Raw genomic sequence first — 12,540 nt, 5'->3', positions numbered from 1 at the left:
ACAAGCAGGCAGACTTAGCAAAAGAGATCGATTGTGAAGAAGGAGAGGCCCTATTTCGTGTGCTGCCCGGTATATGGAGCACGGCTCAGCGCGTGTATATAGCCTATTAAATTCAGTGGCGATTTAGCGGTAAATGCGAGATAAATGCGCTAGCATTACGTCACACCTCCTTTAGGTGCGATTTATTGTAATGATCTATTTATATATAGTATACGCTATATACGAGTAGCTTGAACTGAATGGAAGAGCGTGTGCAAACACGCTCTTCTAAGCTCCCCCGTTGACTCTCTACCTCTACCACGTGACCTGCTTCCCACACTACACATACACACATCCTCCCCCCCCCCCCCCCCCTTTGACACTCATAATGCTAACGCATTCAAACCTAGAGCTTTTCGTTTTGATTTATATACGGTTAAAGGAGAGGTCGACTCATTTGTTGACGCCGGCTTCTCTTCTACGCGGGTGAAAGGAAACTAAAAGCACCGAAAATACTGAAAAACGCTGAAGACAGTCAAATATTACGAACATAGTTCCGGCGCATCAATAAATGAAGACATCTGAAAAGAGCAACAGGACACTCGGAGGCGCACGTAGTTCCGAAAACAAGTGAAAGCACACGGGAGAGCCCGAAAAAGGAAATGTCAGCCCTTCCACTGGGGTGGAGATGGAAGACCAGCGAAGCAGTACTATGGTGGGAATTATATATTTCCAATTATGACTGATAGTAGAACTATCATGCACCAAGTTCTAAAAATATGCAAATATTTCCCGGATCCCGTGAAGATCGCATCAACGAGATTCCACTTACTTACTTGAGAAAGGAACGCAGTCCATCTTTAACGGTAAAGAAATAACTAAAACTAACTAGACGCTGTCAGAATTCATGACGTTGCTGTGAGCTGGTGCGCGGAAACTTCGAAGCGGCGTCATGATGCCACCAGTCTTTCAATCCTTCTTCTGGCTCGCTACGCCTCGTGTCAACGTAAGAGTGATCTTTTTGATATTGCCGCAAGAGGAACTCACTAATGTAGCTTAACTTAAAATTCATTTTTGCTATGCTGACGTACCACCCCAAGTCTCCGCGAATCGCATCATCCGACAGTCTCCCCCTGTTCTGCATAATGCGGCTCAATACCACGTAGCTCTGCGCAGCTGAAGATAAAGATAGCCAGAACCATCTAATTCGCTCACTTGAAGCGACCCCCCGTAGCCTTGTTGTCCACCACTAACTGAGGAGAAGACATCGCAGTTTTTTTTTTTTTTTCCTTCCTGCTCGACTGAGGCGTTGGCTTGATTCATGGCTAAGACGCATTTTTTTTTTTTTTTTTTTTTTTTTTTTTTTAGTTTTGGCTTATTCGTGGTTCCGCGAAAAACGAAGATAACAGGAGAATTCTGCCGGCCGCGTCGTAACTGTCTATACCGACGGCTGACACCTGAACATCGGCCAGAAGAGGCGTTGGGTAAGGGGGTGCACGGCATTGGGCAGAAAGTGGGCATCACCGGAGAAAGTAGATAAAGAGAGAGAGAGACAGAGAGAACGTTTGTACTAGGTAAACGAAGAGCGCGCCTTGGTCTCCGTCGCTTTTTTGTTTTGTTTTATTTTATTTTTTCCTTCTTGTTTGATAGTTTGAATCATTTGTGTGCTTCCCGCCGCTTATATACTTTGCTAGGGACAAGGGGGCGACTGCGCGACGACCTGTACTGCGGTACGACGGGTGGGGAAATCACGAGTGATTTGTTGTGAGTAAAAGCGGGGGTTTGCCCCGCCAGGTGGTCTTAAAAGGGACCGAAGGTATTCGCGAAAAATAAGCGGAGAGGGGTGAAAGGAGGGACGGGGTTACTACAGACGCGAGAACTATTCTTGCCGTTGGCTCTGGTCCAACACGCGAACGCCGAGAGGGAACGACGTTCAGTTCCAAACTCTGGCCCACCTCATCATCAGTCTGTAGTTGAGAAGTGCAGCGGGCGTCCTGGTAGAAATAAACAGTACATGCCGGGTGATGTATTTCAATCGAAAAATATACTTTTTAAAGCAAGATTTTTCCGATTAGAGGATGCTTTCTTCGGTATTCTTCCCTTGAACGCTGGTTACACTAGATGGTGGAATAGCCTTTGCAGTTTGAACGCTAATGAATTAAACTTAACTAATTAACATCATAATTATTGATCTGAGCGCCCATGTTGCAATGAGAGTATTGCAAAAGGGCGCCACGGGAGGCAAAAGACAACAGGCAATTTTTGAAAGACTACCCGCTAAGGCATTCGTCGACAAAAAGACTGTCATGCTGTCAAATACAGCAATACTATCGTGCAACACGGGCATTAAAGTAAGTAATTGAATGTTAATCAACCACTTTCAGTTAATTAGCGATCGGACTAGGTGGCTACTCGACCATCTAGTGTACGCCACGACGAAGGGAAGAATAGTGAAGAAAGCATCCTGGTATCGGAGGAATCGTAGTTTAAAAAAATCCCTTTCGATTAATATGGATCACCCGGTATAATGTTGAAAAAGCAAGCTGGTGGCTCGCAACGGGCCGTTACTGACCGTCCTAACATTGCGAGTCGCTTGTGCCCACCACCGTCGTCTTGCCGGCCAACATCTACCGTTGCCAGCTTGCATCGGCTCATCTTACCTGCCACAGTAACGCTGTGGTCCATAAGAGGGACAGAAATCGGTGCTAAGGCGTGTGCCAATATATGGAACGAAACGCTGCAGGTGGCTGCAGTGCATTAGATAAAGTGGTGAGATTGCACACATGGTGAGAATCTGGCGCGGGACTCACTAAAAAAAAAAAATATGGGGTTTTACGTGCCAAAACCACGATCTGATTACAAGGCACGCCGTAGTGGGGGACTCCGGAAATTTGGGCCACCTGGGGTTCTTTAACGTGCACCTAAATCTGAGTACACGGGTGTTTTCCGCATTTCACCCCCATCGAAATGCGGCCGCCATGGCCGGGATTCGATCCCGCGACCTCGTGCTCAGCAGCCCAACACCATAGCCACTGAGCAACCACGGCGGGTTCACTTATGTGTTGTGACTAATCAGATGGGGATAATATATTGATAATGATGAGACAGAGAGTGAAAGAAAAGATAAATGTACTTGCTTTGCTACCCTACACTGCATGATGGAGAAGAAAAATGGCAGAAAAAAAAGGGAAAATAGAAAGGAAGAACAAGGGATGCGCTCGCACGCATTGCAGTGTTCACCGGGCCACTGCAGAGGCGCTCGCAGTTTTCAGTCGTCTTTGAAACGTGCAGCGCCTGCAGTGCGAAGGACCACCGAGGCCATGTCCCCAGTGTAGTTTCTTCTGTGCAGACTCTGTCGGCTTAAAGCGGCACGCAATGTCTGCCTTGCAGGGTCTCGCCGCAGTCGTAAACGCTGAACGAGGCTCTGTCAATCATGCCGTCACGGAAACAGTATGCGTCCGTCATGGCGACGCCCAACCCCAAGCAGCGACACCGTAATGTCACGTCGCATCCCGATAGACCAGGCGGTATACTCGAAGCTGGAATGAAGCATCAAGAGAGTTCAGCCGTGAGTTGGCACATTCCGGTGCTAACTGACGGACTTCGTACAACTTCGTAAACTGTGCGTAGAACTATATAGCAGGGTGAATACCTGCACGTTATACCAATTCAGTTGTGTTTCGTCATAGCCACAGGATCACAGCTTTGTGGAAGCTGTGGAAGGGACAGGCGTACGGGCACCCGTGACGTCGCCTGACTATTTATCTTCATCGCTCTTAACAAAGGTCTCTCCAACGCCTGAGCACTAGCAAGGATGTAATCAACGCAATCAAAATGATTGCTGAAGAGTGAGACCCGAGGACTTTCTCCATTCCCGACACCATACCTTCCAAAGGTCAATCGCCCCGCCTCGACAACACTGCAGCGGGTCAACGGAACGTCTTCGGCCCTGATGCTGGCGATAAATGCGGTGAAAGAACACTTCGGAAATTCTAGGGGACCTGGCGAACCAACGAGAGCACTGCTCTTTCGCTGGCTTGTGTCTTGTGATCTTCCTCATGTAAACTGCTCATTTTCTCGTCCGTCCGGACTTCTTTCGCCTGGTACCCGGCACGGCACCATCGCTGAACTCTCTGTGGCGGCGCGGATCACAAACCCCGGTTTCGCAGCACCGCCTACTTCGGGCTAAACGGGTAACAATTTCTGCCCCATTTGCTTCCTTCACCTGAAGGGAATGGTGCTGCAGGCTTTCGCTGTAGCCTTCAACTCACGTCGGTATAGCAAAATTCGGTCGTTGTCTCGGCGATCTTCTTGACATTTGTTCTCGATATTGTGGGACGAAGGCCCTCGCTTATGCTAACACACAGGAGGCTTGCCGTGACAGTGGCTTGGACTGACGGCAGCATGCGCTCTTCTTTTCCTGGTAGCTGAACGTACGCCTCGAAGCGAATGAAATACTCATTGACGTACGCGAACGCATCAAAACGCCTAAGTTTATGCAAAGACATACGTCCCGGGACCTGCGCAGCATCTTCAAGATTTGTTGAGTGTACACTGCAAGGACTACGCTGCACAACGCTTATGGTGTACATTCTATCTTTCTTTATGTTCACGCTTATATCGCGTGTGCTATAGATGCTTACTCAATAGCCGAAGTCGGGGAAACGTTATTGCAAAACGCTTAAAGATGGTCTGACATGCAGCGCATGACCACTTTCGGTTCTTGTTTACCAGCGGAAGCGCTAATGCAAGTTCGCAGATGCCCTAATCACGAGGGGGCTAGATAAAGGCGAAAGTTTCAGTTTGTTTTTGTTGTTTGTCGTTGTTTAATCACAGCGTGCCTTGGATTTGTGGTGATGAAGCGCTGCGTAAACGGCAAAGAGTGATCGACGCTGTGACCGCGCTCTTCAGGCAAACCCCAGAATTTGATTTTAAGGCAAACTGGGCCTATGCACACCTCCTTGTGATTACTTTCATCGCTCCTGCAGCACTGAATAGCATACGTTTTTGCGGTAACCTAGTTCTGTTTCGAAATCAAATATCCATAACGTCTGTTGTTGTTGACGCGAAGCCTCGATACGGTTCCGCAAGGACATTACGCTGCCATACACGTACGTTCACACCGGTAGTCCTCCTGCAGGGGAAGTACCCATTATTACCTCTGTCTGTACGTGACGCGTCGTTACCATTTAAAAGAACACTAATGAGCAACGCAAGGTTAGTTTTTTCTGCTGTAGTGTATTTCTTTCTAATTGATTGCATTTATTTCACGTAATATGGCTGCTTGTTAGTGAAGATAAAGAGCAATGTTTCGCTTTTTTTTAATATCTCTCCCAAATCACAGTACCGGTACGTTAATATAACGCCACGTATTTGAGAATGTTTTCGCATGATCTGGCGATTCTCTTGTTTTAAGAAGTCCTCAAAGCTCCCTACAGGTGTAGTATTTTGTTTCTCTAGAAATCAACAAAAACCTTGTTCGTCGATAAATTATAGTCCCGAGCGCTCGCGGTTCAAGGTAAGGCGGCTAACTTTCTGTTATAGCCCACAAGTCTTAACTTGCCAATCCATGGTGTTAACATTCCTGCCTACTGTTGCTGTAATCACCAGATTAGTTGGATTCCGCTTATATACTGACTATATACTCGAGAAATGTAATATACTACACGCGTATACCCATTAGTTAACGCGCGTGATTTACAAGGGCAGCGCAGAATATCCTCTTAACGTCGATAAAGGCATCGTTTATCAATGCGCATCCCACTGTACGTGTTTGCTGCGTGTGTCGCAACATGATATTTTATATTGCTCGATGGGGTGCCTCACAAAACAGAGATCTCTTATGTGTCGACATTAAGCTCTCTGTGCACGCAGAACATGCGTTGTGCTATAGGAAGCCTTGCATGGGTGGAGTTCTCGTGAACGAAGGGTGGAGCAACGAAGGGTGGAGTTCACTTGAACAGTATGCCTTATTTGGCGCGCCATGCTGTGTGGACCACTCTCGTCAAGCCTTGGTAAAAAAACAACAACAACAACAAAAGCATAAGAAGTGTTGCCACAATAAATAGGAATGTTTTGCTGTAGTGGCATGGTCTTGTCTCTCTCTCTCTTTCTTTCTAATCCGAATATGCCAGTTCAGCTTGCACAAATCGGCGATGTGGAGGAAGTTTCATGAAAGGGAAATATTTTTTCTCCACCAGATGCTAGAGCGTGCAGCTATATCGCTCTGCGGTATGCTACCTCCTATTAGCTCAGGTCGTAAAGCCATCGGCTCAGCAAGGCCTAGCTAGGATGCGGTTTCAACTCCCGGATCCGGACAAAGATTTATTTCTGAGAAACCCGTGCAGGTTTCCTTGATAACTTCGTGCTGCTCTCGGGTGGGTGACAATATTTCGGTGAAGAAGACGCGCCGCCGTCCAGCGGCATCGCCAACGCTCGGGCTGCTCGCGCTGCTTGTCGCTGGTGTCTTTGGAGACGGTGCCCACGCTGCCTCGCCGTTCCTTAAACTCGTAGCGTCCTTGACGGACACCACCAATAAACCTCTTCTCATTTCCTTATACTTTCTATTTAAAAAAAAGAGAGAAAGAAAGAAGAAAAGCAAAAAATGAAGAAAACATAAAGCTTGTGTATTTCCGGGCAATGTATAGTCAAAACAAGGTGACATAAAAGATGCAATCGCTCTATCGTGGAAATTCTTACAGTCCTTGAAGACAGACAAGACAGCTCTCCGAAGAAGAAGAAGACAAGAGAAAGTTCACCGTGCCGTTACCTTAAGAACTCTCGCTCTCATCGAATGTGTAGAGAGAGAGGGTCGGGTGAGCGTGCGCGCTTTGCCCCCGTGCGAGTCCTTGGCTGCCTTCTCGTGGCGACCCCGTTTCTTTCTTCACAGCTTCCGCTTACGGCCATTGTTCCGCTCGAGGAAAGCGTACGCGCAGGTACGAGGTGAGAAAACAATGACACGCCGCGCGATGCGCTATGTTTATCGTTCTCGTCGACCGCATTGTCTCGCTGATCGCCCAGGGTGACGTCACGCGGGTGTTGCGGGTGACGTCACGCGGCAGCGCCAGTGACAAAGCAAAAAGGCGTACGGCACGAGAGCAACAAACTATCTTTTGCTTCGTTTAAAGAATTAAGTGTTCCTCTTAAATCCCGACCTGGCGTGTCGCAAGCATGTTTCTCTCTCTCTCTCTCTTTTCTTCTTCTATTGTTGTGGTTGTTCTGTTGCTGGTGTCCAGCTGTAGTTCACCGTGACATCACGTAGCGATTGCACAGCGTGACCAGAATCTGTGAGGTCACGGTATGTAATTGTTTTTTTTTTTTTTTTTTGTCGCATGGTCCTGGTTGTAGAAGTGAAGTTCTTTTTTATTGCTCGCCTTTTCAACACGACGGTGACATTCTTGACTGTGTCAAACTTGCTTCAGTGCACTCTTATGCTGGAGACCAGAAAATCCCCTGCGTGGTATGAAATTTGACCTCGCAATGTCCAACGTATCATTATTGCCGCTCTGACTTTTATGCCTCGAAATTCTGATTTAAGCGAGGGAAACTAACGCGTAGCCTACGATAACGCTTTTGATACGCTGGAGAGAGTGCTCCTTTGTGAGTAGTTCAGCACACCAATTACTATATGCTTAATTACTATCATGACTAGTTCTTTTTACTCAAATAACATTGCATTGCTGTTTTTGTATGTGTGTGCAAAGGTGCTTTACATGGCCAGAAATGAAATTCAACGCGTTGTTGTAATTTTACTCGATGTGGAACTGTGTTTTTGCTTTACAGAATTAAACACCCAAGACATTTTTTTTTACCGTCGTCGTCACCATAGGCGCCTTGTTATTGTGGCTAATTATTCGCTTGTCTGCTTATGCGATGTATGACATGTTGTTCAATCTACGTTCATTGTTAGTACATCGACGTGTGTTGCAGGTATACCTATCTGCATCACTATAGCCACCATAGCATTATTTACGAAGTTGGCGTCCATAAAAAAATAATACTAACGAACTGAATAGTGCGTAGAATAGTTATACAATCACCGCCTACAACACTGTGCTCAAGTTAGGCAGAACACAAATAAAGAATGAGACAAACATCGCAATATATAGTTAGAGAGTCACAGTCGCATACGTGCTTAAATAACAGCGACAGCTTACAGCATGTCCTCAATACTCCGGGTCATATCATATTTGCCGCCTGCTTTGTCCATATCTACATGTCCTGCTTACGTGTGCCCTGATTCCTTTATCTCACACTATCCTATGCGCTGTATCGCAGGTGCCTTTCCCGGACCACCGAGACGACGGGACTCCGGGTGATGCGGCAAGACCCGTGAGTTCGTCTCCTCTGCCTGAATATGTGCACGTCTTCCCTCAGCGTCTCACGTGTCGCAGAAAATCCGGCGTCGGTGTCGGCGTTGGCGCCGGCGTCTACGGCCGATAAAATCATCCCGAACCACCCCGACCACGCACGCGCTCCGCGTGGCGCAGAGGCGTTGGTGAACTAATTGAATTTCTCAAAGTAAAATGCGCCAGAAAAAAGCGTAAAGTAGGACTTAACCACAACCTACAGACGGGATAGAGTCTTATTGTAATTTTGAATATACGAGAAAGCATAATTCTGTTACGCGGAAACTGAAGCACAAACCTCTGTTCCGGCATTTCTATACCATTCATACAACGGCGCGCCCCGGTCGGTGTTCCTTGCAAAAAGCACCATCCAGATGGCGCTCGTCTCCTCGGCAGCGGCACGCGAAAGCGAAGTTGGAGAAAAAAGAAAGCTGCAGTTGCCGGGAAGCCTGACAAGCAGCCAGGGATGTTTGAATGCTATCGCGTTCCACTTTAAAGGCGAAGCTTAAGCGTTCTCCATTTTTTTTATCTAGCCCACCATTGTGGCTTAGAGACTACGGCGCCTGGCTGTAGCAGTTGCCAAGCGCCAACATCGCCTCTCGCGCGGCGTTTACACGAAGGTGACAAGTTGCGTATCGCCTGGGACTTCTAGCGTATCGCATCTGTGTAAACGGCGGTAATGCACGCTAGGAAGACGCATGTAGGCGAAGGCGTATCACACCGAGGGAAAGTGAGACGTTTGCCGCTGTGGGCACTCCCCGGCGGAACGCAAATCGCCGGGAACAGGCGCAGTCGAACTCGGATATATCGAACCCGGATATAACGAATAATTGTGTGCAACGAACAACAGTAAAAATCCCTTGAAAAATTTTCTATATAGTTTTCATTTTATATATCGAATTACCTATATATCGAACTTTTTTTCTGATCCCCTTCAGATTCGATATAAATCCGTGTTCGACTGTATACCGGTTTCTTTCAGAGGAAGGGGGATGTGTTCACATGTAGACGCAGTTACGTAGTTCTTATCGTGTTGCGCTAAGAAAAAAAAAGACAAAACATACAGGGCAATGAATGGGCCATGACTGTTTATATATGGCTTGTACGTTTGGTCCTGCGAGAACTGAACCATCAGTTATAAATGTGAACGTGCGTGGGATGTGTGCGCGTGTGGTGTCTGTAATGCAAAAGAATTTCGTTCGCGGGCTAGTTGGCACATTGTTGTTGAGAGCCAAATAGTATGCTTGCATCGCGGGTATAAGCAGGACATGAAGGCGCACAAACGACGCATGAGGGCGCTCGCTTCTGACTGTTTATTTGTGGAACCTTCAAATGGGCTGCTTTGGGGCCACGCGCGCATTGGACACCGCCGGCGCTGATGATCTCGGAGGCTATGGTAGAAGCTCGTAAGTTCTGCGAAGATCCGCAAGGTGGGGTAAGCTTCCTAAAAGGGCAAGATATACGTTCACTGCATATTGGTGGGGGAGAAACGCAAGAAAGATATGGAGCCGGGGGTCGGTGTACAGACATGAGTAACCTTAAAATATATAAATAGATCTTCTAATGCAGAGAAATAATGTAATATATATATATATATATATATATATATATATACAGGGTGTTTCAGCGAACACTTTCAAAAATTCTTAAAGGTTGCCTGTGGCAGATAGCACAATTCTAGTTAATGAGCTAGTCTACTCGAAGAGGCGGACATTACTTGCACAAGAAATTGAAATGCATAATCGAATAATTAACAAAAATTTACTAATTAGGTTTTTAACTAATTACCTGATTGCCCACATTGCAATTCACAAATTGTAGCTGTGGAGTTCGCAAGCCGGATCCACTTGGAATAAATTCTGAGGATGACACCAGTTTCGAGATATTAATTCCCCAACTTTGCGGAGAAATGCATTGGCGTTCCAGTTAATTTTGTGCTTCAATGTCTAAGGCGACGTTTTGTTAAGAAACTAACTGGAACGCCAATGCATTTCTCCGCAAAGTTCGGGAATTAATACCTCGAAACTGGTGTCATCCCGAGAATCCGTTCCAAGTGGATCATCGCCTTGCGAACTCCAGGGCTACAATTTGTAAATTACAATACGTGCCATCAGGTAATTAGTTTAAAACCTAATTAGTGCATTTTTGTTAATTATTCGATTATGCATTTCAATTTCTTTTGTAAGTAATGTCCGCCTCTTCGAGTAGGCTAGCTAGCTCATTATTTAGAATTGTGCTATCTTCTACAGGCAACCTTTAAGAATTTTTGAAAGTGTTCGCTGAAACACCCTGTATATATATATATATATATATATATATATATATTGCAAATGATAAATGATAGGCAGGGAGGTTAACCAGGACTGAGCCCGGTTGGAGCGGAAATATTAGGAGAAGAGAAAGCCCACTGCGGATATCGTTGACGTGTTAAAAAGTGCACATATAGACAATGCTATCGACTGCAGTGGATGCTATAAAATATGATTATCTGAAGCAGGCTCGGTGACTTTTTGTCACCCGCCCCATTTCACTTTATTTATGCTTTATGGTTTATTCAGACAATGACAAAAGAAGCGACAAGAATTGTCTTGCTTAGAAGGCTGATATTAAAGGCACGAATGGTTTCAAATGGAGTACCATTATAGAAGTCATCCATAGGCAATAGTCATGGACCACGGATGTATAGCTATAATTAATTACTTATTCCGTCTTCCTGTGCTTTGTGCTGTCGATTAATTCGCTCTAGCTTTATCGTCGCTACTACCCGCCAGCTGTCTACGTATCTCTGTTGGTACAGAGCGACTGCCCGGTAAAGACGGCAATGGTACAGGGTTCGAGTCCAGGACCAGTACATACGATGTGTATGTTTCAACATGCGAAGCTTTTTTCTTTCGCAGTAACCAGTACGCGTGGTTTCCCTCGTAGCTTCGTGACTTTGCTTTAAACAGCTGTTTTTCCTTCCTCAAGAGAGAGCAGGAACAAAAATGAAGCCGAACAAGCGTCCTGTGTATTCATTCTCTACGAGGTCAGCTAATTGGTGCCACTGTGTAGGACAAAGCCGGAGATCTTCGATTATACACGCCCGGCGTGAACCCAATCCGCCCTGCGTACCCGCAAATACTCACTAATCTCATCCCCCCATCGAATTGTTTGCCGTCCCCGACCGCGTTTCCCTTCCAACGACAATTGTCATCACAATTACAGTTCTTCCCTTCGCCGCCAGTTGGTGCTGAGGTCGATGCGTGCGAGCACAATGCCGCCGACGAACCCGCAATCGTGGTACACTGGCTATTCCTGCCCGCTGTAATTGTAGAGCGACGAGAGCGCTTTCCCGTTTCAAAGCCTCGTCGCACTGACGTACAGTCTGTTTCACACTTAGGAGAAAACTCGGAGCGCCTTGCTAGGCGCTCCGAGTTTTCCCCTAAGTGTGAAACAGACTGTACATCGTATAATTAGGGTTGTTCGTTTTCGGGTGAAACCCGATTTTACCCGATTTTTACACCCCGGACATGTTTCAGGAGAATCGGGTTAAACCCCATTTCTCCCCGAATTCCAAAACCACATAGCTACCCTGCCTCAGGACAGCGAAGTTAGATCCTGTTGGCTATTTAACGGAACGTCTCAGACAAAGACGAAAAAACCAGCTAACGTTTTGGAAATTGGGAGCCGTCTTGGATGCATTCCAAAAGCGTCTGCTGAGCCAGTCATTAGATGACTACCGACCTCTCTTCATTTCCGTGACGGACGACATGGATTCGCTTCACGACGGGTTTAACCAGAACTTGTCGGAAGCAAGCCCCACTAACAAACACCGCTGTCGAACTTATTGAGTATCGGCACGACTCTAACGCATCGCTACCCCAAGCTGGCAAATGCTGCACTGACATAGTTGCGCTATTGATAATGGAAGCTGTGATGTCGAGAAAACGTTCTCTCAGCTGAGATACGTTCAAAGATCAGGCAGGTCTCGGAGGGAGACCGACATGTTGCGCGTGCAGATGATAATCTACGTTAACAAGCTTGTATGTGTAAAAAAAAAAAAAAATCGTCGGCCCTTCCCCTCCGTGAAGCTTGATGGTTAACCAGTGAAGCTGAAACGTGCAGCCCCGGTGTTTATCACTCGGTTAATCCCGAGGGTTCATTAAAATATTTCCCAATTATGAGGTTGCACACACGTTCGACGGCAACGGAGAGAACGACGTCACTCACGGTA

At 46.5% G+C, this 12,540-nt stretch overlaps 1 protein-coding gene across 1 annotated transcript in view; it reads left to right on the top strand.

Moving 5' to 3' along the window:
* LOC119458210 (kelch domain-containing protein 3-like) overlaps positions 1-12,540 on the top strand; it is an 89,273-nt gene that overhangs the window by 14,507 nt on the left and 62,226 nt on the right. The window contains exon 2 of the mRNA XM_037720035.2: positions 8,257-8,310. Within this exon, the coding sequence (XP_037575963.1) occupies positions 8,257-8,310 (54 nt within the window). The remainder of the gene's footprint in view (positions 1-8,256; positions 8,311-12,540) is intronic.

This window comes from Dermacentor silvarum, chromosome 7 (assembly GCF_013339745.2).
Source record: "Dermacentor silvarum isolate Dsil-2018 chromosome 7, BIME_Dsil_1.4, whole genome shotgun sequence".
Taxonomy (NCBI): Eukaryota; Metazoa; Arthropoda; class Arachnida; order Ixodida; family Ixodidae; genus Dermacentor; species Dermacentor silvarum.
Note: the sequence above shows the minus strand (reverse complement) of the source record. Positions and strands in the feature narration are given on the sequence as shown.